Source organism: Rhinopithecus roxellana, chromosome 17, assembly GCF_007565055.1.
Source record: "Rhinopithecus roxellana isolate Shanxi Qingling chromosome 17, ASM756505v1, whole genome shotgun sequence".
Lineage (NCBI taxonomy): Eukaryota > Metazoa > Chordata > Mammalia > Primates > Cercopithecidae > Rhinopithecus > Rhinopithecus roxellana.
The window spans coordinates 86712167-86736561 of NC_044565.1; the positions used below are offsets into that span (position 1 = coordinate 86712167).

Here is a 24395-nt window from a genome sequence, read left to right on the forward strand (position 1 = left end):
ACTGGATCCTCACAAGGAGCCTCAGGGTGTGCCCTGCCCACGGGCAGTGACTCAGCATGCCTGCTGCTTCTCAGGTCAGGGTTTGCCGCAGGTGACTGGTGTCATTGATAGTCTTTGACCAGGCTCTCAGCTGCTCCTTCAAGGAATCTGGTCAAAAGCACTGTGCTGAGCATGTTAATTTCAAATATGTGTATGTGTGTATTTACTTGTGAAATATAGCCACAGGATGAGCATAAATATTAAACACCTACATACCTACAAGCCAGCAATATCAGATTTTAACATTTTTGTCATATATATTTCAAATAGCTCTTTTCCTATATAGTGAAACAGCTAATTCATTTGAAGCCCTGTATACTGCCTCTGATCACTTTCCTTGCCTTCCTACCATCTAATTAACCCCATTCCTGAATTTGGTGTTTGCCTGTACTATTGAGCTTATTTACTTTTATTGCACTTTTTGATTCCTCCTTTGCAGGAAAGATTCGAAGAATCTCGGGGATCAGTGGCACAAGGGAATCCCCATCGAGGTCATCCCAATGGCTTATGTCCCAGTGAGCCGAGCTGTGAGCCAGAAGTTTGGGGGTGTGGTTGAACTTCGAATGGCTATCAACAAGGCTGTGAGTGGCCTGGTTGGGCCGGGGGTGTCCTGGGTGCACTCAGGTTTTCAGTGTGGTGTGCTCCCTTCTGTTCCAGTTAGGTCCTCTGTGCCTCCACCAGGCAATTGGCTTTTATTTTTAATTGATGTATTTGTTTATTTTCAGAGAGTTGGCCCTGTTAGTTTCTGCATTCAAACTGTTGTAGACAAGACCACACTTAATACAGTGCATCTCCCTTGTAGATAGGGGAATGATTCTCTGTGCCTCACGTTCTGACATCCCACAGGTGATCTGACCTTTGTGCCTGAGGCCTGGAACACCCTGATTGGCAGCTGTGAAACACTGGCTTTGGGAACCCGTTAGAAGCAGAAAGTTTTTTAGGTTCCATGGTGTAACTTCTTTTCTCCCTCTTCTTTCCTCTCATTCTGTGGTTAAATGTGACAAGAAGTAGAATTTCCTGGGTTGTGTGAACTCTTCCCCAGGAACACACTCCAGATGGTCCAGATTTTTCATGTTTCTCTTTAGCTTCTAAAGTGGATTGCACAGAACTTTTCCCTCTTTTTGTACTTAAATAAGCAAGCAAAGAGCAATCCAGAAGCTAACCACAGTTAAATGTGTAACTACATAAACAGTTTGGAGGATAGCGAAAAGATCTGTCACCCTACCCTGATACATTTTTATTTTAATATACTTTGTCCCCAGTGTTTCTGTGACTTTAAAAAAAAACCGTAGTTCTATTCCTAGTGGTTGTACAGTGCTCTGACTGACGTTCATATTGTCGGCGCATAAAAGAAATGCAGCACGAAATGGAGAAGTCGTTCGACCTTGACCCTGTCAGAGTTCTTATTTGAAAGCCATGTTGCTGCTAGTGTTCTTATTGTCTTTTGGACGGACTCTGTTTCTTGCCCTTTTTCTTATTAGCCCAGTAGTAACTTAAGGAAGCAGATAAGAACAATAAATTTTGGACTAAAGGAAGTAAGAACAATGAACCAGAAATCAGATAGGAATGTGGTGATAATTGTGACATGTTCACATAGTCATAGTGGGAGCTCATGTGAGTAAAAATAGCTTGATACATTTGTTAAGAGGCTTGTATTCTCTCTCTCTCAAAAAAAAAAAAAAAGAAAAAAAAGACTACGATCGAAGTCTTTCTGATTTCAAAGCTCCTGCTTATTACCACTTCACAGCACACTTTCTAAGAAAGCATAAAGTGGGAGCTGGTTAAAATGCATACTTGTCTTTTGTTGTCCCCTCTATTTTCCTGTCCTTCTCTGCCTACCTGTATCTGCATCCTTGGTCATTGTGGAAAATTATCTTCTAGGGTCCTGTGGTGACAGATAATGGGAATTTTATCTTGGACTGGAAGTTTGACCGGGTACACAAATGGAGTGAAGTGAATACAGCTATCAAAATGATCCCAGGTAACATGAGTGGCATTCAACAGGCATGTACACACCCATGCCCTTCATAACTGGCCCCTACATCTGGCTAAGGAAGGCACAATGGACATGGGCTTTGTAAGGCTTGGTTGAAAAGAAGAATTCCCTTTATACCAAATTTGGGTTTTTAACTTCACCTCCTTTGCCGTATTCCCCTCCCCCAACAATTGGTGCTTACCTAGCAGCTTTGTTGCTTGTGCATTTCACAGCCTGTTTGAGTTGGGATAGTCCTGAAGCTGATGGAAGTTCAGAGGGGACTTGCCTTGAAATAAGGCCATCATCTCTGCGTAGAACCTTTCCTTCCAGGAGCTGGACTGCAGCCTCTTTTTGTGGACTCTCTTAAGCAGGGGGGAAAATGACTCAGTTAATCCACATTCATTGGATGCATGCCAAAGGCAAGATGTTATGCTGTGTGTTACAGGGGATACTTCAGTTTGGAGGACTTGTAATCTGTCCTTAAGGAGAATTGATGTAAACCTGTGGAAATCTGTGTGTATGTGTAGAAGCCATGCCTACAAATAAGATAGAATGTGCTAAATTCTATTAGAGGAATACCAAGAGTCTAGAGTGCACAAAAAGGTTCTTTTTGGCAGAATGCAAGGATGTTTTATGGTGTAGAGGTGGTTTTTCACCCGTGCCTTGGCATAACATAAGTTAGACATGGTGCTAAGTGTCTAAAAATGTTTCCTTTGATTCCTACTTTGATGAGGTAGTTATAGAGGAGGACACTGGCTGAGGAAGGTTAAGCTGTTTGCCCAAAGACAGCACCAGGATGGGCACCCTAAGTTGTCTACCACTAGACCCCAAATGTTTAATGCTTACTTGCTGAAGCACCAGGTGAGGAGAGTCTGTGTGAAATGAACATTTAGAGCCTTAGGGAGCCTCTAATGCAGCTGTGCCAGGGAATGATGGAATAAGAGCCAGGATGGGGCCCTGCGTGAAGGATGGGTGGGCAGTGTAGAGATGAGTTATGAGGCTGGAGCCCTAGTCCAGGCTAGAGGAGGTATCAAGGACTCGTACAAGGGGATTAATAGGAAGAGGCAATCTTGAGAGGTATCAGCTTCTTAGGATATTGCGAGACTAAGAGGCTAACAGGGAATATTCCCTATCATGGAATTTTCTTGGGCCGGAACTGGCTGACAGGACCTTTCAGACCAGTTTAGTGGAGCAGACTATTCTGGATAAGGATCCTAACCCAGCTGTGCTCTGGCGTGTTACCTTTAACAGTTAGTTAACATCTCTGTGCCTGAGTTTCTTCCTATGTAGAAGGGGCTAGTTAATTCTAGTACCTACCTTATAAGGTTATTGGGTGGATTAAATGAGTTAAAACAGTGCTCATTGCAGAAGGGAAAGTGTTTGTTGAATGAATAAATTCCTTGAAAGAAAGGTACTATTGTTACTATTAATTAAATATACTAAGATTCTAAGATACACCTGTGCTAGTTGGGATTTAAAATAGTGTGAATATAAGGTGTGTAATGAAAAGCTAGTTCTTCCAGTTCTACTTTATTTATTTTTTGAGACAGGGTCTCGCTTTGTTACCCAGAAAGGAGTGCAGTGGTGTGATCATGGCTTACTGCAGCATTGACCTGGGCTCAAACAATTGTCCCGTTTCAGCGTCCCCAGTAGGTGGGACTACAGACACACACCACCACGACCGGCTAAGTTTTGAATTTTTTATAGAAACGGGATTTCACAATGTTGCCCAGGCTGGTCTTGAACTGGGCTCAGTATCTGCCTTGGCCTCCCAAAGTGCCAGGATCACAGGTGTGAGCCGCTGTGCCTGATGCTAATTCTACTTTAGTCTGTTATTTTATTTTAGTTTTTTATTGACAGTCTTTTACCACATTAAGTCAAAAAGATGAGTTGGCTTATACTCATTTTCTTGGTTAGTGTTCTCTTTTTAATGGAAGAACTAAACAGCCAAGAAGGTAGGAGGAAGAGATTTGCAGATCACTGTTAGTAAAGTGGGAGAACTTGCCCTTGGTGATAATGCAGACAAACCCAAGGCCCCAGGAGGAAAGGGCTCACCAAGGTGGGTGCCGTATAGGTGGATTTCTTGCAGTGCCCACTAGGTGTCAACTCTTGCTCCTGGTTAGACCTTTCTTGGCTTCTTAAGATTCTGAGATGTCCTTTGTAAGGAAATTTCCCTCATGTGTGATTCTTCAAACAAAAATGTGTAGAAATTGCATCCTAAAGACGTTCAGAGTTTTGTTAGGAACTTAGAGTGAGGAAAATGATAAAAGAGGCTAGCTATTAAATCATATAATGCAGTATCTACAGGACAGTCAGAGTGGTTTGCTGTATCTTTTCTCATTTTTTCTTTTCCTGATTGAGTCTATTAGATTCACGGCTGGACCAATATCAGGAGAAGAGAAGCAGGGCAAGTTTCCCTGTTTATCTCTGTTACCATGTGTATTCATACGCAGTATGTGAGGATGCTTAGAGAACAGCTCCCTTTAATGTTTTGTTGTGTTCCACCCAGAACAGAGTGACTCTGAATGAAAGGACCGGGCTACTGGAGTTTTTTCCCCTGGGTTCACATTTAGCATCCTCTGCTCTTTCTACTATATTCGATCGGGCAGTTGGGGGAGGTCAGTCACACCCAGCATCTCAGTAATTGAAAGAGAAGTTGCTCTGAAGTCTTACCTTGGACTCCTGCCCATTCATCTCTGCTCTTTCTTTAAAGTCTTTTCTGAACCTGGTTTAACTGTCTTTTGGATCAGTGGAAGCTTTCTTCTTATATTACAGACATTTTGAAAAGAACGGGTCTTGAGTGGCTCCTTTGCTCATCTTTGGAAGGATCCAGTTGTACAGGCACAGTTTGGTGCCAGGGACCTTTATTTGTGTTCAGCACCTCTTTGCTCTGTCTGTTGGCTTTTCGTCACTGGATCACTACTCCATTGTATTTGTTTATTGGGAGCTGTCTTTGGGAGTTTTTTTTTTTAATTTTTAAAATTATTTCAGTAGTTGGGAAACATGATGTTTGGCTACATGGATAAGTTCTTTAGTGGTGATTTCTGAGATTTTGTTGCACCCATTACCCGAGCAACATACACTGTACCCAATGCGTAGTCTTTTCTCCCTCATCCCACTCCCACCCTTTCACCTGAGTCCCCAGAGTCCGTTGTATCATTCTTACACCTTTGTGTCCTCATAGCTTAAGCTCCCAGTTTTAAGTAAGAACATACAATGTTTGGGTTTCCATCTCTGAGTTACTTCACTTAGAATAATAGTCTCCAACTCCATCCAGCTTGCTGTGAATGCCATTATTTCATTCCTTTTTATGGCTGAGTAATATTCCATGCTGTGTGTGTGTGTGTGTGTGTGTGTGTGTGTGTGTGTGTGTATCACATTTTCTTTATCCACTCATTGGTTGATAGACATTTAGGCTGGTTCCATATTGTTGCAATTGCAAGTTGTGCTGTTATCAACATGTGTGTACAAATGTCCTTTTCATATAATGACTTCTTTTCCTCTGGGTAGATACCCACTAGTGTAATTGCTGGATCAGATGGTAGTTCTACTTTTGAGTTTTTTAAGGAATCTTCACACTGTTTTCCATAGTGGTTGTACTAGTTTACATTCCCACCAGCAGTGTGGAAGTATTCCCTTTTCACTGCATCCACGCCAACATCTATTATTTTTTGATTCTTGCGGGAGTAAGGTGGTATCACATCGTGGTTTTGATTTGCATTTCCCTGATCATTAGTAATGTTGAGCATTTTTTCATATGTTTGTTGGTCATTTGTATGTCTTCTTTTGAGAATTGTCTGTTCATGTCCTTGGCCCACTTTTTGATGGGATTTTTTTTCTTGCTATATATTCTAGATATTAGTCCTTTTTCAGATGTGTAGATTGTGGAAATTTTCTCCCACTCTGTGGATTGTCTGTTTACTCTGCTTGACTGTTCCTTTTGCTGTGCAGAAGCTTCCTATTTTAATTAAGTCCCACCTATTTATCTTTGTTTTTGTTCCATTTGCTTTTGGGTTCTTCGTCATGAAATCTTTGCCTAAGCCAGTATCTAGAAGGGTTTTTTCAGTGTTGTCCTCTAGAGTTTTTATAGTTTCAAGTCTTCAGTTTAAGTCTTTGATCCATCTTGATTTGAGTTTTTGTGTAAGAGATGAGGATCCAGTTTCATTCTTCTACATGTGGCTTGCCATTTATCCCAGCACCATTTGTTGAATAGGGTGTCCTTTCCCCCTTGATGTTTTTGTTTGCTTTGTTGAAGATCAGTTGGCTGTAAGTATGTGACTTTATTTCTGGCTTCTCTATTCTATTCCATTGGTCTATATGCGTGTTTTTATACCAGTACCATGCTGTTTGGTGACTATGACCTTCTAGTGTAGTTTGAAGTCAGGTAATGTAATGCCTCCAGATGTGTTCTTTTTGCTTAGTCTTGCTTTGGCTATGTGGGCTCTTTGTTGTTTCCATATGAATTTTAGGATTGTTTTTTCTAGTTCTGTGCGGAATAATGGCGGTGTTTTGATGGGAGTGGCACTGAATTTGTAGATTGCTTTTGGCAGTATATGGTCATTTTCACAATATTGATTCTCCCCATCCATGAGCATGGGATGTGTCCCATTTGTTTGTGTTGTCTGTGGTTTTTTTCAGCAGTGTTTTGTAGTTTTCCTTGTAGAGATCTTTCACCTCCTTGATTGGGTATACTTCTAAGTATTTTATTTTTTTTGCAGCTGTCATAAAAGGGGTTGAGTTCTTGATTTGATTCTCTACTTGGTTGCTGTTGGTGTATAGCAGTGCCACTGATTTGTGCACATTGATTTTGTATCCTGAAACTTTACTGAATTCATTTATCAGATCTAAGAGCTTTTTGGATGAGTCCTGAGGGTTTTCTAGGTATATATGATCTTATTAATGAAGAGCAACCTTTTGACTTCCTCTTTTACTGATTTGGATGCCCTTTCTTCATCTTGTCTGATTGCTCTGGCTAGGACTTCAGTAGTGTGTTGAATAGAAGTGGTGAAAGTGGATATCCTTGTCTTGTTCCAGTTCTCAGGGGGAATGCTTTCAACTTTTTCCCTTTCAGTATAATACTGGCTGTAGGTTTGTCATAGGTGGCTTTTATTGCCTTTAGGTATGTCCCCTCTATGTTGATTTTGCTGAGGGTTTTAAAAATAAAGGGATGCTAGATTTTGACAGATGCTTTTTCTGCATCTATTGAGATGATCATATGATTTTTGTTTTTAATTGTTTATGTGTTCTATCACATTTGTTGACTTGCATATGTTAAACCATCCCTGCATCCCTTGTATGAAACCCACTCGATTATGGTGTATTATCTTTTTGATATGCTGTTGGATTTGGTTAGCTAGTATTCTGTTGAGAATTTTTGCATCTATGTCCATCAGGGATATTGGTCTGTAGTTTTCTTTTTTTGTTATGATCTTTCCTGGTTTTGGTATTAGGGTAATACTGGCTTCATAGAATGATTTAGAGAGGATTCCCTTTTTTTTTTTTTTTCCATCTTTTGGAATAGTTTCAATAGGATTGCTACCAATTCTTTGAATGTCTGATAGAATTCAGCTGTGAATCCATTTGGTTCTGGACTGTTTTTTTGTTGGCAGTTTTTAAAATTACTGTTTCAGTGTCGCTGCTTGTTATTGATTTGTTCATAGTTTCTGTTTCTTCCTGCTTTAATCTAAGAGGCTTGTATATTTCCAGATTTTCTAGTTCATGCACATACAGGTGTTCATAGTAGCCTTGAATGATCTTTTGTATTTCTGTGGTATTGGTTGTAATATCTCCCATTTCATTTGTAATTGAGCTTATTTGGATCTTCTCTCTTCTTTTCTTGGTTATTCTCACTATTGGTCTATCAATGTTATCTTTTCAAAGAACCAGCTTTTTGTTTCATTTATCTTTTTTGTATTTTTTGTTTCAATTTCCTTTAGTTCTGCTCTTAGTTATTTCTTTTCTTCTGCTGGGTTTGAGTGTGGTCTGTTTTTGTTTCTCTAGTTCCTTGAAGTGTGACCTCAGATTATCTATTTGTACTCTTTCAGAGTTTTTGGTTTAGGCATTTAAGGCTATGAGCTTTCCTCTTAGCACTGCTTTTGCTGTATCCCAGAGGTTTTGATAGGTTGTATCTATATTATTATTCAGTTCAAATAATTTTTAAATTTCCATCTTGATTGCATTGTTGACCCAGAGATCATTCAGGAGCAGATTATTTAATTTCCATGTATTTTTTTAGTTTTGAGGGTTCCTTTTGGAGTTGATTTCCAGTTTTATTCCACTGTGGTCTGCGAGAATACTTGATATAATTTAGATTTTTAAAAAATTTATTGAGACGTGTTTTGTAGCCTGTCATGTTGGAGAATGTTCCATGCTTGATGAAAAGAACATATATTCTGTACTTGTTAGGTGGAATATTCTGTAGATATCTGTTAAGTCCATTTGCTCCAGGGTATAGTTTAAGTCCATTATTTCTTTGTTGACTTACTGTCTTGATGACCTGTCTAGTGCTGTCAGTGGAGTACTGAAGTTCCCCACTATTATTGTATTGCCATCTATCTCATTTTTTAGGTCTAGTAGTAACAGTTTTATAAATTTGCAAGCTCTAGTGTTAGGTGCATATATATTTAGGATTGTGGTATTTTCCTGTTGGACTGATCTTTGTATCGTTATATAATGTTCCTCTTTGTTTTTTCTAACTTGTTGCTTTAAAGTCTGTTTTGTCTGATAGAAGAATAGCTACTCCTGCTTGCTTTTGGTTTCTATTTGCATGGAATATCGTTTCCCACCCCTTTACAATAAGTTTATGTGAATCCTTATGCGTTAGGTGAGTCTCTTGAAGACAACAGATGCTTGGTTGGTAGATTTTTATGCATTCTGCCATTATGTATCTTTTTATTTTTTTGAGGCGGAGTTTCACTCTTGTTGCCCAGGCTGGAGTGCAATGGCATATTCTTGGCTCACTGCAACCTTCGCCTCTCAGGTTCAAGCGATTCTCCTGCCTCATTCTCCCGAGTAGCTGGGATTACAGGCGCCCACCACCAAGCCTGGCTAATTTTTTTGTATTTTTAGTAGAGACAGGGTTTCACCATGTTGGCCAGGCTGGTCTCAAACTCCTGACCTCAGGTGATCCACCTGCCTTGGCCTCCCACTGAGCCCGGCCCATTGTGTACCTTTTAAGTAGAGCATTTAGGCAGTTTACATTCAGTGTTAATACTGAGATGTGAGGTACTGTTTTATTCATCATGGTAGTTGTCTCCTGGATACCTTGTTTTTTTTGCACTTTGATATTGTTTCATAGGCCCTGTGAGATTTATGCTTTAAGGAGGTTCTATTTAGGGTTATTGTGAGTTTTGTATCAAGCTTTAGAACTCATTTTAGCATTTCTTGTAGGGCTAACTTGGTAGTGGTGAATTCTCTCAGCATTTGTTTGTCTGAAAATGACTATCTCTCCTTCATTTATGAAGTGTAGTTTTGCTGGATATTGGCTGATAATTAGTTTAAGGAGGCTAAAGATAAGACCCCAATCCCTTCTGGCTTGTAGGGCTTCTGCTGAGAAATCTGCTGTTAATTTGATAGGCTTTCTTTTATAGGTTACCTAATGCTTTTGCCTGACAGCTTTCAAGATTCTTTCCTTCGTCTTACTTTAGATGACCCGATGACTATATGCCTAGGTGGTGATCTTTTTGCAATGAATTTCCTGAGTGTTCTTCAAGCTTTTTTATTTGGATATCTAGATTTCTAGCAACACCAGGAAAGTTTTCCTCAGTTATTCCCTCAAATAAGCTTTCCAAACTTTTTGATTTCTCTCCTTCCTCAGGAACATCAGTTATTCTTATGTTTGGTTGTTTAACATAATCCCAAATTTCTTGGAGGCTTTGTTCATTTTTTTGATTTTTTTTCTTTGTCTTTCTTGGATTACGTTAATTTGAAAACCTTGTCTTCGAGCTCTGAAGTTCTTTTTTTCTACCTATTCTAGTCTGTTGTTGAAGTTTCCTAGTGTATTTTGCATTTCTCAAGTGTGTCTTTCATTTCCAGAAGTTTGATTGTCTTTTCTTTATGACATCTGTTTCTCTGGAGTCTTTTAAAATTTTCTTTAAGTTGGTTTTCACCTTTCTCTGGTACCTCCTTGAGTAGCTTAATAACCTTCTGAATTCTTTATCTGGCAATTTAGAGATTTCTTCTTGGTTTGGATCTGTTGCTGGAGAGCTAGTGTGATCTTTTGGAGGTGCTATAGAACCTTGTTTTGTCATATTACCAGAATTTGTCTTCTAGTTCCTTCTCATTTGAGTAGACTGTTTCACTGGAAAGATCTAGAACCCAAGGGCTACTGTTCAGATTCTTTTGTCCAATGGAGTGATCCCTTGATGGGGTGCTCTTCGTCTTCCCCTAAGGATAAGGATTCTTGAGAGCTGGACTGCAGTGGTTGTGCCCTTCTGGGTGTAGCCACCCAGTGGGGCTACCAGGCTCCAGGCTGGTACTGGTGAATGTCTGCAGAAAGTCCTGTGATATGATATGTCTTTAGGTCTCTGAGCTGTGGATACCAGCACCTGCTTTGGTGGAGGTAGCAGGAGAGTGAAGTGGACTCTGTGGGAGTCCCTGGTTGTATTTTTGTTTAGTACACTGATTTTCTTGAATGCTGGTTTATGCTAGCAGTGAAGTCATGTGGACAGACTCAGGATCTCTGGTTAGCCAGGATGTTGCAGGCAGTGGAATTACCTCAGGCAGTGGAATTACCTGTTGTTTTCCCCTTTTTGGAGCAGGGTTGTTCTGTTACGAGTTTCTGTAGTGGCTTGAGTTGGTTGGCCTTCAGCCAGGAGATGGTGCTTTCAAGAAAGCATCAGCTGCAGTAGTACAGTGGGGATACAAGCTTGTCTGTGTTGGCCAGGATAAGTATTTTGGTTTCTTAGGTAATGGGCAGGGCCATAGAACTCCCAAGAGTTTATGTCTTTTGTCTTTGGCTACCACGGCAGGTAGAGAAAAACCATCAGGTTAGGGCAGAGTTAGGTGGGTCTGAGTCAGACTTCCCTTGGGCAGAGCTTGCTGTGGCCACTGGGGAGGGGGTTGGAGGGTAGTTCTCAGGTCAATGGAGTTATGTTCCCAGGGGGATTATGGCTGCCTCTTCTGTGTCGTACAGGCTGCCAGGGAAGTAGGAGAAAGCCAGCAGTGACAGACCCTACCCAGCTGTCACACAGCCAGCAAGGCCAGTTTAACTCCTGCCATGCCCCACCATGGTGAGCAGGGCTGAGATCTTGCCCAGGCTACAGGCCTCCCTACTGAGAAAGCAAGCAGGCCTCTCAGGCCTCGTCCCTCCCTGCCTGCCTGCACCTTCGGCTGTGGCTTCTTCATTTATATCTGCACTTCCCATTTGTCCCCTACCGGATTCTTCTCAGGAAAATTTGTGCTCAGTTGAAATTATTACAAAGTTCAGCTAGAAGCTTCCTTCACCCTGTGGCCCCTCCCCAGTTCCGCTGGCTGTGTTTTCTTCCCCAAGGATCCCTGTGAGATAAAGCCAGGGATGGCTTCTCTGGGCTCAAGCTGGGAACTGGGAGTGTCTACAGGGCTCTTCCTGCTGCTGTTTCTACTTTTATAGCTTGCTCAGCTCTCTAAATCCATTTCAGCTCTAGGTAAGGTTAAATCCGTCTTCTGTGATCTGGATTTTTCAGGTTCCCCAGTGGGGATGTATGTTCAGAAGCTGACTTTTCCCCCTCTCACACTTCGGGAACTCACAGTTTTTTGGCTGTCTTGTGGAGTTTACAGCAGCAAGCCACTTCTTTCAAAGGGTCTGTGAATTCTTTTGGTTTTCCTGGTATGTTCCTATGGCAGTTCTTGGAGCACAAGTTCACAATGTGCATCCCCACGCACTGTTTTGTCTGTACAAGTGGGCGCTGCACATTAGTCCTGTCTCCTGTCCGCCATTTTCCTGCAAGCTTTCATTGTGTTTATCATTTTGAATTTGTGTAGTTTAAAATTGGGCCGGGCGCGGTGGCTCAAGCCTGTAATCCCAGCACTTTGGGAGGCCAAGACGGGCGGATCACGAGGTCAGGAGATCGAGACCATCCTGGCTAACACGGTGAAACCCCGTCTCTACTAAAAATACAAAACTAGCCGGGCGAGGTGGCGGCGCCTGTAGTCCCAGCTACTCGGGAGGCTGAGCCAGGAGAATGGCGTAAACCCGGGAGGCGGAGCTTGCAGTGAGCTGAGATCCGGCCACTGCACTCCAGTCCGGGCGACAGAGCAAGACTCCGCCTCAAAAAAAAATAAAATAAAATAAAAAAGTACTCTGTGTTAAAATTATGAGTTGGGCTGGGCGCGGTGGCTCAAACCTGTAATCCCAGCACTTTGGGAGGCTGAGACGGGTGGATCACGAGGTCAGGAGATCGAGACCATCCTGGCTAACACGGTGAAACCCCGTCTCTACTAAAAAATACAAAAAACTAGCCGGGCGAGGTGGCGGGCGCCTGTAGTCCCAGCTACTTGGGAGGCTGAGGCAGGAGAATGGCGTGAACCTGGGAGGCGGAGCTTGCAGTGAGCTGAGATCTGGCCACTGCACTCCAGCCTGGGTGATAGCGAGACTCCGTCTCAAAAAAAAAAAAAAAAAGGTTTAAAATTATGAGTTAAAGAATGTCAAGTCCTCTTTGCCACTTTTCCAACCAACTAGTTACCCTACCTGGAGGCAGCCAGTGTTACCAAAATTGGGTGGCCTTTGAGATAGACTTTCATAAACACGCAAATTGAAACTCCTCCCGCCCCACCCCTTTTTACACTAGTGATAGCCTGCTTTATACATGTTCTGTTTCCTGCTTTGCCTATCTTGGAGATTATTACACATTGGCTTATAAAAGAGCTTCCTTGTTCCTTTTTCTTTTTTTCTGAATAACTGAATGTATTCCACTTTAGCTATGTAACATTATTACTTAACTGGATCACCACTAGTGATCATTTATGTTTGCAGATTTTTGCTAGCAGGGAATCACAGGATGAAAGGATTAATGTGTCTGTGATTTTTGTTAGATGGTACCTCATTGCTGTCTGTAGCTTGTATTCACTTACTCTTCTACCAGCAGTGTGTGCAGGTGTCTGTTTCCATGCATACCTGGTTCATTATACCTTTTCTCTTACAGTTCAAGTGTTATATCATTGAAGTATGTGTGTGTATATGTAAATATTCTTGGTAAAGGTTGTGTGTAGTTGTTAATTTTCACTGCTGAATCATATTCCATCATCTGTATGTGTGTGAAAAAAGTTTATATCTATTCTACTCTTTTAGTTTTTTCTCTTTATTTTTTTGGAGACGGGATCTTGCTCTGTCACCCAGGCTGGAGTATAGTGTCATAATCATGGCTCACTGCACCCTCTGCTCCTGGGCTCAGACGATCCTCCCACCTTAGCCTCCTGAGTAGCTGGGACTACAGGCATGTGCCGGCATGTTTGGCTAATTTTTGTGTTTTTTTGTAGAGCTGCCATCTCTATGTTATGTTGCCCAGACTGGTCTCAAACTCCTGGGCTCCATCAGCTCCATCTGGAGCTCCACTGAACTCCTGAGCTCCATTCCCAAAGTGCTGGGATTATAGGCATGAGCCACCGTACCCAGCCTCTATTCTACTCTTGATGGACATTTAGGTATTATCAGTTTTTAGCTAACAGGAAAAGCGCCACTATGAACATCTTACACATGTCTTTTGATGACCATATGTATGCCTAACAGTGGTATACCTAGGAGTAGAATTGCTGAGTGGTTAGGTATGAATACGTTCAGCTTTGGAAGATGTATTCACAACATTTCCAAAGTGCTTTTGCCAGCTCACCTTTCACCATCAATGTGTATGAGTGTCTTTGCATCCCAGCAAAATTTCATTACGCTCACTCCAGTGTGTGTGTAGTGATGTCTTGTAATATTAATTTGTATTTCCTTTCAGTGAATGAATTTGAGCATCTTTTAAAATGTTTATTGGCCATTTTGGATAGCTTCTTTTATGAGGTACTTGTTCAGTCTTTTGCCCATTTTTCTATGGGGATTCTGTCTTTTTCTTGATGATTTATAAATTGTTTATATTTTTGATATGAGTCCTTTGTCAGGTATGTGCTTTGCCAATATTTCCTCCCATTCCGAGGAAATCTTTCAAGGCTGGTGGTGTGATTGAAAATAACTGGTAGTGGGGCTCCTTGGTTGGAGTAGTCATGGAGGGTCTCTAGAGGATGACTTGCCATCTGATATGTCCGAAGGACAGAGACCAGCCAGCCCCTTGAAGTGCTTGACAATGACTGGCCCAGGCAGAGGGAACAGCATGAAAAAGGCCTCAGGGCAGGACAAAGCTTAGCATGTTTGGGTACAGAAAAAAGGCCAAAGTGGGAGGGGAGAAAGAGGTGGCAAGAAGAAATGAAGATAATCAGAATGGCTTTTCACTGCTGTGTGGGAGAGAAAGGCTTTAGATTTGTCATTCATCCAATGCTGTGTATGACAGTTGCTTCTAGTGACCCTGCAGTCTTTGATTTTGCTTTGGGAGACTGAAACATTAATGTTTCTTTCTGTCCTTTGTCCTGCAGGTGTGGTGGACACAGGCCTATTCATCAACATGGCTGAGAGAGTCTACTTTGGGATGCAGGACGGCTCAGTGAACATGAGGGAGAAGCCTTTCTGTTGACCCGCAAGGAGCAGAGTGTGTTCACCTTGAGTCTCCAGCCCACAGCCAAGGTGAACGTACCTCTCCAGGAGCCTTTGCCTTAATGTATCTCTGCCAGGGTGGACAACTGGTGGCCGGGGGGTGGGGAGGGAGAGTGGGAAGGGGAGTTAAATCGGTCTTATGAAGTATTGTTATTAAATGTCTTTTTAAAAAGAGAAATATAAACATATATTTTTACTATTGAAATATTCAGTTTTTTTAAATAAAGTAGATCTTGATTTCATGTTTTATATGAAATATTTACCAAAAAAAAAAAAAAAAGGGAGAGCTGAACTGTATTTAAAACCTTTGACTTGAGTCTGCTGGTAAAGCTTCTGAATATTGGGTTTGCTGAGAAATAAAAATCAAAACTTCTTTAAGCTGGTAAAGTGAGGGGCCCAGCCAGCAGTGATCTCCTGATGCCTTACTGGAAACTTTGTTTACTTGTCTGCTACCCTCTGTTTTGTTTTTAGTTAGTTTTCATTGTGAGCACACATAATACCTAGTTACATCTTAAGATCAGGTTTGTAAAACTGTGGAGTGGAGCCGTATGGTATGGAATGACTTGGAATGTAAGCTATCAGGGAGAAAATGTGGTTATACTTTTGCTAAGATCTGGGGGTTTCTTCATATCCCTGCTGTTGGAAGCAGTTGACCAGAAATGTTTGCCAGTACTGCCAAAGCACTGCTGTGAAATGTGAAGTACTTTTTTTGTTTTTAATGATTTTATTTTTGTTGTTAATATTTTTTTCTGTTCTTTTGTTATTACTTGCATGGTTTGGCGTCAGAAGTCCTTACCTCTTTATATTGTCTGCAGGTTTAAATAAAACAGTGTGGTGCCATTTTGACTCTTTTGTCTTTATTGTAGAATTTAAATTTAAATGGCCACAGAAGGAAAGCCAAGATGGGAGGGGAATCAGTTTTGCCCACTCAGCGTACATCAGATCTGTGATAAGGGGTAGAATTCACTCAAGAAATCTTGAACCAAAGAATAGGTAACTACTTTCATTATTTCTGGGAGAGCTGTCTTCCAGATAGGTCAGTTATCTAAGGAAATACGCTGTAGCCTTTTGTCAGGTAAGGTATTAATTTTCGTCGTACATGAAGGGTAACACAGATGAACAAAAGTCACAAATTATCTCCACATTTTATATTAGTCAAGCCTTCTTTAGTCATGGAAGCTGATATGCAGCAAAACAGGTAACCTGAATTTCCTCATTAGCGCCCCCAACTCTGTAATCTGCTGACAATCTGCTTAATAAACAGCTCTCCAGAAAAGAGCCTCATAGACAGGGAAAGGAAAGGCCTGACCAGCTCAGTGAGCGTTCTAGACAAGGCTCAAAGGAATCCATCCTGCTGTTAAAGGGTGTTGATGCTGAGAGCCCTGATTTCCCCTTGCTAACTTTGCACGATACTTGAAACAGTCATTTCCCTCATTTTACCCTCTATTTTGATGCTTGGGTAATAATGATCAGACATGTTAGCATCTAAATTCTTGCTAAATCAAGTAGTAAAATAGAAGTTAATCAGGAGAGAAGGCATTAAAGATGCTTATTTCAGAATTCCCTCTTCACTTTTCAAGGTGCTCTTTAAAAATAGTTGCCTCACATATTGTTAGGAAATGTATTGTCAGGAGTGCTTTGTTTTCTTTTAATTTGGGTTATAATTTTTGTACAAAACGGGCACTACAACTTAGCTGAGATCTTGATAGAACTAATTTTTGAAATAATCCTTTAAAGCTCCTGTGGCATGGATTAAATTTAGGAATAAAGATAAACAACAAAGTTAAGCCGAATTTCTGAAAAACACCTGCATGCACTACATCACATGTAAATGTTCTGTGGGTTTCACAGGCATTCGCACCTGTGATGGATCTGAAGTTCCTTTGAATGTCGATGTTAGGTTTTCTTCTCCTTTTTTTTTTTTTTTTTTTTTTTTTTTTTTTTGAGACAGAGTCTGGCTGTATCGCTGGGGCTGGAGTGCAGTGGCTGGATCTCAGCTCACTGCAAGCTCCGCCTCCCGGGTTACACCATTCTCCTGCCTCAGCCTCCGGAGTAGCTGGGACTACAGGTGCCCGCCACCTCGCCCGGCCAGATTTTTGTATTTTTTTAGTAGAGACGGGGTTTCACCGTGTTAGCCAGGATGGTCTCGATCTCCTGACCTCGTGATCCGCCCGTCTCGGCCTCCCAAAGTGCTGGGATTACAGGCTTGAGCCACCGCGCCCGGCCAGGTTTTCTTCTCTTGAAGAAAACAAAACACCTGCTCTGCTTTACACATGCAGCAAGGTACATTTTGACTAAACAGTCTTCATTAAAACTCATTAAATGTGATCTTTCTGGGGAGTTAGATGGAATAAGTTAGATGGAAAAAACAGTTTTTTTCATGTGACCCACATGCCAGTACATGTGATTAATGATGAATCTTAGGGACAAGGGTGAGCTGCAAGTTTGGTTTTTGAGAAATGGTTATAACCAAGGTAAGCAGTCACACTTCTGGAAGGTATCAAAGGAGGAAAATCACTCTGATTTGAATAAAATCTATTCAATTTGGTTTCAGCTACAACCTCTCATTAAGTTTTTGTATTCTTCATTGATCAGACTGTTTGAACTCCCATCATGGGCCAATTCCTAGTGGGCACTAGTGGGAGGGAGAGGATGGGACACCGATGAGTAAGATCCTCCTGTGCTCCAGGGGCTTCCAGCCTGGTCAGCCTGACAGGCACCTTGACAGAGGAATGATGTAGTGGAGGAACACAGTGGGCAGGTGGGCAGGAGGTGAGTCATGTATGGGGAAAGTGGCTGACAGATGACTCTGGTGACAGCTTCCTACGTGGAGTCTTTGCTGGCTTTGACTCCATTAAAGCACTTCTAATTAAAGTTAATAAGCCGTCAGTTGACGGCGGAGAAAGAGGCCTGAATAGGATAAGTCACTTGTCACAGACACAGCTAGTTAGTGACTGAGTCAGCCCTGGAACCCCTGGTCTTCAGGTTGGTTTTGTAGTGTCTGGGAGGATATTCTTATGTTGGTCTCAAGAAGTGCCAGGGATGGTGTGTTGTGACTTTTTATGGGAAAATTCTAATGGAGACAGGCAGGTTCCACAGAAAAGCTAAGTTTGGAGTAATCGTTCCAAGAAGCTATCTTTTATTTCAGGGGCAGGGCTTTGCTTTGATGTACTATTTTAATTGAACTATTATATTTCAGTAGTTTCAAATTTTATCCTAAAGTGGCAAGGAGGGGAAGCAGGGAGCTATCATATTTGAACCTGAATGTGTGCCAGGCACTATTTGAGTTTTTGCCCTGTTAGCTCACAATATCTTTATGGTGTTTTTGTTCTTATAATCTGCTGAGTGAGAAACTGAGGCTTAGTTTAAGTAACTTGTTCAGGTCACCCACTGGAAAGCAGACCAGCCAGACTTCTCTGGCTCTAGGCCTTGTTTGTTCCTACTTCAAGGTGATTATAGGGCTTGGAATAGTTTGTGTTCCTTAATTGTGTCCATAAGTTGTAACTTGAGTGACAAGTAATTTGTTAAAGTACTGGAGTTAGTGAATGGTTGGGTCGTGTGTGTAGCTCATGGTTAATCCTATAACAATCCATTTCTGTCTTCTGATGCACTTTCTTTGGTAGGAGGAAGGAGGAGAACATTGCACATAGCGTTGGGTGGGCCACAGGAAAGTGCCCTTCATAGAAGTCACCTTTCTTTGTCACTCTGGAATGGAACTTGACAACCATTGGTTTCTGTCTCTCGTCTGTTTCCTTTTTTCCTCCTTTCTCCCTGTGATTTAGGCACGGTGACTACCAGAGGCATTGCTAGCCTGCGAAGGGGCATTTATGACTGAGGACTGTTAATTCCTTTTAGCCAAAGACCATTCAGGAACACACACACAGTTGAACAAAGCTGGAGTCATTTACCCATTGAATAAGGGAAATCATACGCCATGGGAAGCTGCAGTTATCTCACCGTTAGGGTTTAGGCCGAAGGAAGCAGAGCTTAGCTCTGGATTGGATACGTTCAGGAAGCAGGGCTACCTCTATAACTGGGTATCTTAACAATTCTTACCTAGAAAGTAAGAAGAATGGCATGAGCCTAAAGCTACCACTGGTAAAGAAAGGGCAGTTACTCGTTAATGATAGTGGCCAGTTTTTGTGATGTGGACAGTAGGTTTTGTCTGTACAATTATGGTCTTGGTTTTGTCTTCATCGTGGTCACAGAGTGGCCTTGTCTGATGTTGATATTGGTGAAAGTGTTCCACACGAGAACATCATGGCCTGGCTGTGGGTGCCAGGCCAGCTTGTAGCAACACTTGAGGCCTGACTGATAGAGCCAGGCCAGCTCCCAGCCATCTCGGGCAACATCTTTGTCTCTGAAGATATGGCAGAAGCCCCTACGATCCAGGGGGCCTGATCATTCTCTAATCAACTCTTCCACCCTTTGACTAACTGATACTGAGTTTGTCAGTTCCTTTTTTTTTTTTTTTTTTTGAGACGGAGTCTGGCTCTGTCGCCCAGGCTGGAGTGCAGTGGCCGGATCTCAGCTCACTGCAAGCTCTGCCTCCTGGGTTTACGCCATTCTCCTGCCTCAGCCTCCTGAGTAGCTGGGACTACAGGCGCCCGCCGCCTCGCCCGGCTAGTTTTTTGTATTTTTTAGTAGAGACGGGGTTTCACCGTGTTAGCCAGGATGGTCTCGATCTGACCTCGTGATCCGCCCGTCTCGGCCTCCCAAAGTGCTGGGATTACAGGCTTGAGCCACTGCGCCCGGCCAGTTCCTTTGACTAACTGATATTGAGCAGTTGTGTGTACCTGGCACTGGGGTGCAGGAGTCAGGTCCCACATACCCAAGATGTCACTCCAGCCCTCAGACTTCACTGGTGTCATGACAACCATTTCTTGTGATTTGCTTCTCAGATGCCTGACTTTGCTCACTTCCTGTTGCACCTGGTAGCTGAAGCTGCCAGATTTAGGATTGCATCAGCCTTCACTCTCCACTAACCCAGTAATCAGATGAGCTGAGGTTTTAAACATAGGTTCAGTGCCTTTGCTTTATTAGTAACTGCGTTGTATTGCAGGGCAGCAAAACACTCCAATATAACCTAGTATTCAAATGTACCCAAGTTGGCCTCAGCAGATAAACATCTGTAATGGTGTTTGGAGAGGGATGGAAGTGTGACAGTGCACGTGGCCAGTGCAGTGGAGGCAGAATCCAAAGAGGGAAGGAAAAGACTTCCCAGGAAAGGAAAGCCTGGTGTCTGCAGACAATGCATTACGTAGACAGATGAATAAATTCAGTGCTGAAACCCCATTCTACTATGTCTGATCAGTGAGAACCATCTGCTCAGCAGCAAGGTGGGAGAGGAAGCAGCTCGGAACTGAAGTCCTGGCTGGTTGCATCCCTGTCAGCCTCAACGCAGTGGCAATAATATCTCTGAATGCTCCCTGATGGCAGAGAGAACACATTTTGAGAGTTCCCAGGTTTGGGGATTTTCCAACTTGAGTTTCGAATAGGAGAAGGGCTGCATCCTCATTTATTCCCGAAGCTGTTCTTAGTGGACAGTGAGACCAGTTTCCAGTCACCGATGAGTTCATACGGTTCCAGGGCTTGATTCTCTGGGCTTAGCTGCATCTGGCCCCTGTTCCTCTGTGCCAGTGATGCTGCTGCTGGTCTCCTTGTGAACCCAGGGGAAGCACTCACAAGGCGAGAGCCCACAAGGTGCTAGACCCAGAGCAGCACAGATGTGAACAGGAACAGCACTGCCTGAGAGAAATGCCAGCCACATAATCTTAAATGTTCTAGTCTCCACACTGGAAAAGTGAAGAGAAACAGGTAAAATTAAGTTTAGTAAAATATTTTATTTAACACAAAATATCTAAAATATTACTATTTTAACACATAAGGAGTATTTCATATTTTTTCTTTGTATGAAGTCTTCAAAATGCCACGTGTACTTAACTTTGGCACATCTCATTTTGAACTGACCGCTTTCCCAGTGCTCCATGGTCACTCGTGAGTGGCTGCGGCATCAGAGAGCACACAGCGAGAATTCAAGGGGTACACGCATAGCACCTGTTCTGGCTTATTTAAGGCTCTGATTTCTTGGAGCAAGTCTGGAGTTCTATAGCCTTAACATATTTCTAGAACCCACAGAGTTGAGTCTAGTGGAAAGCTACCCCAGGAAGGTCCACTCAGTACCCTCAGTTTGAACTGAAACCTTCATCTGTGCTTCCAGCAGATAAGCCCTTCATTAGGCACCAGGTCACTTAGTCCTGGTTGGTTGACTGCCTGCTTGGCTCTCCCCAGCTGACCCCCAGTCTATCTATGACCAGACCCTGAAAGGCAGGGACCAGCCCATGTCACCTCCTCTAGGAAGCCACCCTTGACTACCAAGCCCCCCAGCCTACCTCCCTTAGGGTCACTCTCCACTTTCATTGTCTCTCTTTGTCTCTTCCCTGCCTCCTGCTGGGCACCTACTATTCTCTGGATTGTTCAGTGGCCCCTTTCTGTTCATCCAGCCTTCCAACAACTGTGTCAACAAGTCCTTGTATTGAATGCCCTCCATGTGAAGCAGCTGTCATGGTTTCTGTTTCCTACTGCACCATGACAGGCATAGCACTTTTACAGATTTCCTTGGCTGTTCTCCATTGCCCTCATTACTCATCAGTCTCCATAGGCAGGGCCATGTTTGTCTTGTTTGTTTTTGTATTGCCAGTGCTTGGCAGAGAGAGAGAGTAGGTGCTCAGCTTGAATGAATACTTGGGATTTAATTTTTTGAAATGTTTTTCAGAGACAGGATCTCACTTTATTGCCTAGGTTGGCTTTAAATGCCTAGCCTCAAGCAATCCTCCCATCCAAAGTGCTGAGATTACAGGTGAGAGCCATTACAGCTTTAATTCTTAATGCTGGCTGATAATCCACTAAATGGAGTCACAGTCCACGAATGAGTCTCACTCACATTTTGCCAGTCCCAGGGCTAGGAGAACTGGTGGAGGCTTGTTCAACATGGTGAGACCCCATCTCTACTAAAAATATAAAAAATTAGCCTTGTGTGGTGGTGGGCACCTGTAATCCCAGCTACTTGAGAGGGTAAAGCAGGAGAATTGCTTGAATGCAGGAGGCGGAGGTTGCAGTGAGCCGAGATTGTGCCATTGCACTCCAGCCTGGGTGACAAGAGCAAAACTTCGTCTCAAAAAAAGTAAATAAATAAAAAAATGCTCAAATGACACACAGAAAGTGATACAGTTTGGCTGTGTCCCCACCCAAATCTCATCTTGAATTGTAACTCCCATAATTCTCACATGTCATGGGAGGAACCTGGTGGGAGGTGACTGAATTATGGGGGCAGCTCTTTTCTGCACTGGTCTCATGACAGTGAATGAGTCTCACGAGATCTAATAGTTTTGAAAATGGGAGATTTCCCTGCACAATATGTCTTATCTTGTCTGCTACCATTTGAGACAAGTCTTTTACCTTCCACCATGATTTTGAGGCCTCCCCAGCCACATGGAACCATAAGTTCAATAAACCTCTTTTGTAAATTGCCCAGTCTCAGGTATGTCTTTATCAGCAGCATGAGAATGAACTAATACAGTAAACTGGTACTAGGAGTAGGGTGTTGCTGAAAAGATACCCCAAAGTGTGGAAGCAACTTTGGAACTGGGTAACAGGCAGAGGCTGGAACAGTTTGGAAGGCTCAGAAGAAGACAGAAAAATGTGGGAAAGTTTGGAAACTCCTAGAGGCTTGATGAATGGCTTTTTGACAAAAATACTGATAGTGATATGAACAATAAGGCCCAGGCTAAGGTAGTCTCAGATGGAGATGAGGAACTTGTTGGGAACTGGAGCAAAGGTGAGTGACTCTTGTTATGTTTTAGCAAAGAGACTGGTGGCATTTTGCCCCTGCCTTAGATATTTGTGGAACTTTGAACTTGAGAGAGATGATTTAGGGTTTCTGGTGAAAGAAATTTCTAAGCAGCAAAGCACTCAAGAGGTCACTTGGGTGCTGTTAAAGGCATTCAGTTTTATAAGGGAAGCAGAGCATAAAGGTTTGGAAAGTCTGCGGCCTGACAATGCAATAGAAAAGAAAAGAACATTTTTCTGAGGAGAAATTCAAGCCAGCTGCAGAAATTTGCATAGGTAATGAGGAGCCATATGTTAATCCCCAAGACAACGGGAAGAATGTCAGAGGTCTTCATGGCAGCCCCTCCCATCACAGGCCAGGAGGCTTAGGATGAAAAAATGGTTTCATGGGCCAGGCCCAGTTTCCCCATGCTGTGTGCAGTCTAGGGACTTGGTGCCCTGCGTCCCAGCCATTCCAGCTGTGACTAAAAGGGGCCAAGGTACAGCTCGGGCCATGGCTTCAGAGGGTGCAAACTCCAAGCCTTGGCAGCTTCCATGTGGTGTTGAGCCTGCAGGTATGCAAAAATCAAGAACTGAGGTTTAGGAACCTCTGCCTAGATTTCAGAGGATGTGTGAAACGTCTGGATGTCCAGGCATAAGTTTGCTGCAGGGGCGGCACTCTCATGGAGAATCTCTGCTAAGGCAGTGTGAAAGGGAAATGTGGGGTTGGAGCCCTCACACAGTCCCTACTGGGGCATCACCTAGTAGAACTGTGAGAAGAGGGCCACCATCCTCCAGATCCCAGAACAGTAGCTCCACAGACAGATTGCACCATTCTCCTGGGAAAGCTGGAGGCACTTAACACCTGCCCGTGAAAGCAGCCAGGAGAGGGGCTATAACTTGCAAAGGCACGGGGGCTGAGCTGTCCAAGACTGTGGTAACCCACCTCTTACATCAGTATGACCTGGATGTGAGACACGGAGTCAAAAGAGATCATTTCGGAGCTTTAAGATTTGTCTGGCTGGCTGGATTTTGGACTTGCATGGAGCCTGTAGCCCCTTTGTTTTGGCCAGTTTCTCCCATTTGGAATGGCTGCATTTACCCAATATCTGTACCCCCGTTGTATCTAGGAAGTAACTAACTCACTTTTGATTTTACAGGCTTATCGGTGGAAGGGACTTGCCTTGTCTTAGATGAGATGTTGGAAGTGTGGACTTTGAGTTAATGCTGAAATGAGTTAAGACTTTGCGGGACTGTTGGGAAGGCATGATTTGTTTTGAAATGTGAGGACATGATATTTGGGAGAGACCAGACGCAGAATGATATGGTTTGGCTGTGTCCCCACTCAAATCTCATCTTGAATTGTAACTCTCACAATTCTCACATGTCATGAGAGGAACCCAGTGGGAGGTGATTGAATTATGGGGGCGGGTCTTTCCTGCACTGTTCTTATGATAGTGAATGCATCTCACCAGATCTGATGGTTCTTAAAATGGGCGTTTTCCCTGTACAAGCTCTCTTCTCTTGTCTGCTTCCATGTGAGACGTGCCTTTCCCCTTCTGCCATGATTGTGAAGTCTCCCAGCAACTTGAAACTGTGAGTCCAATAAACCTTTCTTTTGTAAATTGCCCTGTCTCTGGTATGTCTTTATCAGCAGCATGAGAACAAACTAATACAGGAAGACAGGAAAAAGAAAAGAGAGGAACAAAAAAGAGAGAAAACAAAGAGAAAAAAATAAAGCAGTGGACTAAAGACTTGAGGCTTCTCTCCAGTGTCTTCCCACTTCTGAATGCTCTGCAGTGCCTTCAGGTAGTTGCTTTTTATTTTGTCCAGAGTTTACAGTTGCTATCTCTGGGCAGGTTGGTCCAAGAGAAGCTGATTCAGCCATTATCA

At 42.8% G+C, this 24395-nt stretch overlaps 1 protein-coding gene across 2 annotated transcripts in view; it reads left to right on the top strand.

Moving 5' to 3' along the window:
- The window catches only part of LOC104669317 (ribose-5-phosphate isomerase), a 56043-nt gene extending 40522 nt beyond the window's left edge, over positions 1 to 15521 (top strand). Inside the window, exons 7-9 of one of the 2 annotated variants that reach the window (XM_030920592.1) lie at positions 479 to 620; positions 1921 to 2020; positions 14558 to 15521. In XM_030920592.1, coding sequence (XP_030776452.1) covers positions 479 to 620; positions 1921 to 2020; positions 14558 to 14655 — 340 coding nt within the window. In that variant the 3' untranslated portion in view covers positions 14656 to 15521. Of the gene's footprint in view, positions 1 to 478; positions 621 to 1920; positions 2021 to 13929; positions 14471 to 14557 lie in introns of those variants that run through there. The other variant, XM_030920590.1, reaches the window with a different exon arrangement.
- The last annotated feature ends 8874 nt before the right edge of the window (positions 15522 to 24395 follow it).